At 34.8% G+C, this 7051-nt stretch overlaps 1 protein-coding gene across 1 annotated transcript; it reads right to left on the bottom strand.

The window, feature by feature from the left end:
• Positions 1-4149: 4149 nt before the first annotated feature.
• On the bottom strand, positions 4150-6623 carry LOC143581363 (histone deacetylase HDT1-like; the record flags this gene model as incomplete). Its single annotated transcript, XM_077064183.1, has 9 exons — positions 4150-4256; positions 4615-4744; positions 4834-4921; positions 5008-5079; positions 5667-5860; positions 5938-5979; positions 6064-6080; positions 6209-6432; positions 6516-6623. Coding segments are annotated over 9 exons (930 nt in total), but the record flags the coding sequence as incomplete, so codon positions are not given.
• Positions 6624-7051: the final 428 nt, after the last annotated feature.

Here is a 7051-nt window from a genome sequence, read left to right on the forward strand (position 1 = left end):
CGGAAGTGGGAGAGTCGTCCGGCTCTACAACCCAAAAATAAGTATTCCCGGATTAAAACGACGGACTTTGTTTTTTATGTTTTAATTGTTATGTTTAGTATCGTTTAGGTTTTAATAATGTTTGTAATAGTTATTTTTTAAATAAATAAAATGTTCGTCGTTATTAAAAAAGTAACAAAAATTAATCATGAGTAACAAAAGTAATTATAATAAAACAAATCAAAACTAAATATTAGTTGAACAAGTTACAAATAATTTTACCAAAACAAATAATTACAACTCTTCTTCGTCTTCATTCTCGTCTTCACCCTCGTCTTCGTTATCGGAAGAAACCCCGTCCTCCGCCTCCTCATCATGAATATTACCGTTGGAACCGGTTCCAAAGGATCTATTGTCTCAAAAACCGGTTCCAACGGCTATATTACCGTTGGAACCGGTTCCAACGGCTAATTGGTGTCTAAAAAACCGGTTCCAACGGCTATATTACCGTTGGAACCGGTTCCAACGGCTAGTTTGACTTTTGTTTGACCCTTCAAAAAAAACCCGTCGGAACCGGTTTTTCCAGGTACGAACCGAACCGGTTCCAATTAAGAACCGGGTAGGAACCGGGTTGGAACTGATACTGACATACAAATAGGAGAACCGGGTACGATTTTCGGGTACAAAAATACTTAAACCGGGTATTGTACCAACCGGGTTGGAACTGGAACCGGTTCCGGTTCAGTTCCACCAGTTAGGTTCCGGAACCGGTTTTTTTGTGCACGTCTACGTCCAACCATGATGCGTGTGTGACCTATTTACAACGATACATCTAACATTACATTGATGCCCCCAAGCATTTGTGAAGCATGAACACAAGTCTTGTTATTGAAGTATAATATCATGCAATTGAAGTGTCGTCATATAAGAACCGAGGGGTTGAATAAGTTACTTTTCAAAAATATGGAGTTTCGAGTGTGAAGTTTCGCGGGAGTTGGAAAAGATAACCTAGACAAACTTATAACTCGTTAATGTAATTTATAGAGGTTTTTGAATTAATAAGCATCCAAACGATTTACAATGAAGTGCCAGGTAAGCGGGCATCAAGTTTTAAGGAAGGGGTTTAGTTAGTTAACTTCTTTGCTTTGGATGACACTTGAAAATAGAGGGGACACCGCGGGAGACTTTTCACTTAGGAGAACCATGATTGGGACAGGAGACAAGGATGCATGTGATTTGGACCATGTACAAGAATGATCATAACACTTACACTAGAATGAAACAAAACAGCAAGATTAAACCAGTAATGTTTGATCACCATACATAAACAACAATCACCGCTGAAGTTAAAGAACAAAGTTGAAGTCATCAATGAAACATTTGTGGTTAGAAAATACACAATTTTAAATAGTAATTTCACAAAACTCACAATTCATTGATATGCATTCAAGAGCCAATTTAGCAACCGGAAACTGCTAAATCTCATTAGATGTTGATCGCATAAGTGATACATCCATCAATGCCCATTAAATAGACTTCTTACCTCTAAATACATGATAACAAAAATAATGACTTGAAGTGGTTTTTGATGACACGTCACATAATGTTTTCTTGCAAATACAAACATGTCAAGTGGGCATTCCCTATGTCAACCACAAAAGGTTGGTAACATCAACTCGACTATCAACAAAATATTCATTATAATTTAATATCATAGCGACTGAACTAACAGATAATTACACAAAGTTGGTGTTTACCTTTCAAATAACCAAAAGGGATATATACCAAGTAATTGCTCCAACACTCATCAACTACCGCCTCTTACAGATCAAGCAAAATTACAGATTCCATGTACGAACGCGCCAACTGAAGTTAGATACCCTTTAATCCCAAGTTCAGTGAGCTCGAGTAACTAAAGCCATCATTTATCATCATCACAAGTTCACCATTCCTCTTAAATTCCAATGATAAAATATTTCTATCAACCGACTCCTATGACATGGCAATGGTAAAGGTAAATAGATTTGTAAATGATCCCAAATCACCAATGTCCATCATCCACACTTCAATATCACTCCGACTAAGCAAAGCAAGAGAACCATTCCGATTAAGCAAGTCAGTGATGTCTTAACTCATTTGGGATGGTATATTTCCTTAGATTCTTCGGTTGAAAATCAAATGAAATAATTATGTTTCCAGCAAGCCAATTAAAAGACTTATCTATACTTTATATTTATAATCATTATAGGTATGTGATGTATACATTAAACTTTAAGACTTCATAAAACAATCTAAGCTCTATTATGAAATTTCAATGTTAAAATATACCTGTTTCAAACTTGCTTATGGCGTTTGAAGCTACCTTATAAACGGTTGTCGAAACTTAAATGTTCGAAATGGAGAAAGGTTTAGTTTTCAGTTACCATTCAGTTTTGCTTAGCCCTAAACAACATAGTAGACCTTATAAAAATGGACACACAATACAGTACTTGTTACCAAAGGTTTAGGGATGCATCGTCTAATGACTTTTAGATGCTTCAAATGACAGGTTAAACCTCATAAGCAGACCAAGTGATAGGATTGGCGACCAAGCGCTATCTTGGAAATAAAGGTTAAGTGTTTAAAACATGCTAGAATGTATTGTTATGTTAAAAACACTTTATGCGCTACACTCTCAACCTTATACGCATTTAATATATTGTTATTTAATATATTGTTATTTTAAACAAGTTAATATTACTCTGTATTACATTTAGAATTGATGCAGTAATTTTAGACATATGTTTTTCCTTTTTTCTTTTAACCATTAATAACTTATATGTTTTTCCGCTTTTTAGGAAACTCTTAATTAACATATTTATTTATCACCATAAATAAAAATCAACTAATCTATTGCCACGCACGCATACCATCTTCTGATAACCGTCGTGACTACTTTACCACCGTTTGTAAAAAGCATAAACCGCCCCTTCCCTGTCCTTGCCACCGTTTCATAGCATATATAAATCCTCATCACCCGTCATGTATCATCTAGCTCTAGGGTGTTCTACGAGACACGCGAAAGTTCAATTCATTATCAGGAACCGTAAAAGAATAGGCCATTCAAACATCAATTTATTCCAGTTTTCCGGCGCAAAATCACGTGACGATTGATTCAGTATGTAAATATGTACCAATCCTTACACCGCCTCTTTAGACCGATTCTTCATCAGATGGAGAGGCACGGAGTATGTTAACGGCGATGGTTTTCAGTTTTGGCGGTTTTTGTTTAAAGGTTAGACACGGAGATATATTCTGGTTACGACTGTGGTTTCCGGTTACGTGGCCACGCAATGGTTGCTGCTGAAAGCGGATGTTGAAACCAGCAACCAAGGAGGGAGGGACGAAAAGGAACTAATAGGGAAGGGTAACCTTTAGAAAATTGTTAATACACTTAAATGAAAAGTTTATTAAAAGGAAAAAAGAAAAAAAAGCTCTTGCATCTTAATTGTGAGTGTTCGAATTTCTACATTATACAAGAATTCATACCCTCAATTACATATTGAACGGATAAACATTACAACCAATTCTTACCGATGACCCTTATTTAACCCGCACATAAAAGTATAAAATTGTTTTTCAATGCTTTAGACAAGCACCGTTGCACCAAACTATTAATTAAACCTTAAGTACGTCAAAGAAGCATTAAATCATGGTTGGTAGATAAGCAAAAATGCAGAATGAACTTGAACATATGTCATGCTTGTTCCCTTAAATTCGTGATTTAATGCTTAGAAACGGGGATTTACGGGAGAATATATTACACGCGAAATAAAACATCCTCTTCTATGTATTTGCCGTCACTAAATGGTAAAAGAGAACTTTATTGAAATATACAAAATAATGAAATGAAGTACGTTTTGATTTTCTCTTAAAAACTTTTAAACGGGTTGGTTTAGAGATGTGTTTAAAGTTTTGCTAAATATATTGACTGGCCGACACATGCGCAGCAACGCTCGTGTAAACCCGCTAGTTTTAAACATTTTAATTTCCCCAAATCAACAAATCTGAAACAGCTAGAATAAAAAGCAAATAAATCCAAACATGTTTTTTCCACAGATCCACATCATTGAAAACATAATTCCGGTGCTCTTTTTATAATACTAAAAAACAACCTGCTTAACAAAACTAACCTCACTCATTCTTCAACAAAATCAGCACCATCTTCATCTTCTCAAATCATTTACTTGTGCTTAGCCTGGTTGTGGGACTGAAGAGCGACATCCGACTTAAAGGTCCTACAAAACAAACCACATAAACTCAATAAATTAATTCCAGGGTGACAAAATCAAACAGATGACTAAAACACAATCCTAAACGTTCATTGGGGCTAACATGTTTGGGTTGAATTGATAATTCAATAAAAATTAAAAACCTGTATGCAAGTATATATGCATGCATATATACATACATATACAGTTAAACCCAAAAAGACTCAATAAATTCATGCCAGAATGACAAGTCAAACAGGTGGCTCAACCGCAGCCCGTTTTATTCATTTGGGTTAACAAGTCACGTATACATACACACACACGTGTAGATAGATACACACACATACACACGTAAACATAAGTTACATAGCAAAACAGAACAGACCTGTTGCATGGCTTGCAAGAGTGTGCACCATCAGTGGAAGCAGAGGCTGGGCTTTTCTGGTTTGATTTGCTAGCTGGAGTCTTGGTTTCCTTTTTAGGGTGAGGTGTTGCCACATGTGCCTTTTTGCCATCTGCCAAAAACATATATTTATAAATAATATATTCAATATCATTGTAAATTCATACTACATTTAAATTTTAAGAGTCTCAAAACGATTACCAGTCTTCTGGGGTGTCAGTTTTGCCTTCTTGTCAGTTGCAGGGGTCTTCATTGCAGATTCATTAGGTCTCTTCTTTCCAGATTGTTGCTAAAGCAATAATTTAATTCAAAAACATGTTACATGGTAATAACTAAAATTAAAGTGGAAAAACAAGAACATAAAATGTAACTAACCTTCTTTGGTGTCTCTTCATCCTCATCGCTGCTGTCTGTTTCACTATCATCAGATGAATCATCGCCATCACCCTAAAAAAGAAGTACCAAGAGTTTATAACAAAGAATCACTAAACCAGTAAGTTCGTTTATTTGTTGATTTAGTTAACTGAACAAACATGAACACGTCATGTTTGTTCCCTTAAATTCGTTGTTCATTTATGTTTGATAATATACACATTTAAATGTTTTCGACCCATGAAAATTTAGTCTAGTTTTAATAACTTTTTAGGCCGAACACGCTCCACATTTACTTTTAATGGTTTTAGCTCAGTTATGTTTATTTATGCTCAGCCATATTCAATTGTTTGCTTTTAATGGTTTTAGCTCAGTTATGTTTATTTCGGCTGTTAATAAACAAACATATACAAACACAAACAAGAAAACTCAGTACGTTGAGTTGTTCGTGTTCAACCGTTATATTAAACAAACGAACACGAACACACTCCATTCATGTCCGTTTGCATGCCTAACTAAACAGTAATCAAATAAGATTATAAAATAAGATTTGTAAACTGGTTCAGGTTGTTTCGGCTCAAACAACCTTTAATTAACACTTATCTAAACAAAACGAGAATTCATATGCATATAATTGCAATTTAAATTAAAAAGTTGCATACCTCATCTTCATCAGAATCTTCAGACATTGAATCATCATCAGAAGAACCTGAATCATCTGAATCAGAATCTTTCTTTGGTTCTACAATCTTCACTTTCTGCTTACCATCTTTCTTCTTGGCAGCCACTGTGTTGTCTTCTTTCTTAACTTCCTGTTTGACCACCGCAGGGCTTTCTTTCTTCGCCTCTTGTTTGCCTGCAAACCCAGCTTGAACATTAAAATCAAGACTAATTCAATAACGTTTAAAACCAAAATAAGGTACAAATTTATACCATTAGAAACTGGAAGTGGAATAGCATCTTCTTCATCAGAATCTAAACAAAACAGCAAACATTCAATAAAAAACTAAAAAACAAATAAAGATTAAATAAAAAATAACATAATAAATGTACACTAACCAGACTCATCTGACTCAGTGACACAACACAAAGGCAAGCCAGTCAAGGATGCAAACAAGTGAACAACACTCAGATTCTATATTAAAACAATTAGAACATAAAACTGACAAATACGATGTGTGTGTGCATGTATCATAAAGGATATGGCATATCGTCCACAGGTTGGTCAGCTTTGTAACCATAGAAGCAGACACTGCCATTTTTCCAGTTATGTGACAGCTGGAAATTTCTGTCAATCACCAAGTCAAATAGCTGTTGAGGCAATCTCTCAGAGTTAAGCGTTCCAAGAACAAGTTTTTTGTCATTAATGGTGATGTGCAAGTAAACAGAATCACTTGCTTTGTTATTCTTGATTTCTCCAAGACAAGCCTGCAGATAAACAATTTTGTTTGTTTAAAATGATCAAAGCATAAAAAGTGATAAAATTCATAGTACGGAGAGGTTATATACACCTGTGAAAGATGTAGGACTTTGTCTTCCCCGAGTGTTACATCAAGTGGCTGACCACTTTTAACCTCAGCAGCTGCAAACAAAGCAATATAAGATTTTGCAACCGAAGGTTAACGACAAAAGTAAAAAAAATGTGGAATCACATAATTAATCTGCAGAAAATACATGTTTGGATTTCATATGATGCCATAGTTCATATGTAAAACAACCTATTGCATCATTAGCTTAAGGTTACTTAATGTGCAGAATTCATATAAATAGACAAAAAAAATTCAAGTAACTACAAATTTAAATACCCAAACAATAGTTCATGAGTAAACATTTATCATGATAGATATTGCAATAAATAAAGAAAACTACTACTGAATGGGATACTAAAAATAAAATCTAATGTTTCATTACATTAATGGTGGCTTCAAATGCAGAATTTATATCACTATCTCAAAAATCACCCAATTAACTTTGGATTCAAATGCACAAACATATGTTCATCAGGCAAAAATAGACCTGCAAAAGAACCAAACAAGCACGAACAAAG

Source organism: Bidens hawaiensis, unplaced genomic scaffold (genome assembly GCF_021521415.1).
Source record: "Bidens hawaiensis isolate Kalapana, Puna unplaced genomic scaffold, B.hawaiensis_p1.1 tig00030888_1, whole genome shotgun sequence".
Lineage (NCBI taxonomy): Eukaryota > Viridiplantae > Streptophyta > Magnoliopsida > Asterales > Asteraceae > Bidens > Bidens hawaiensis.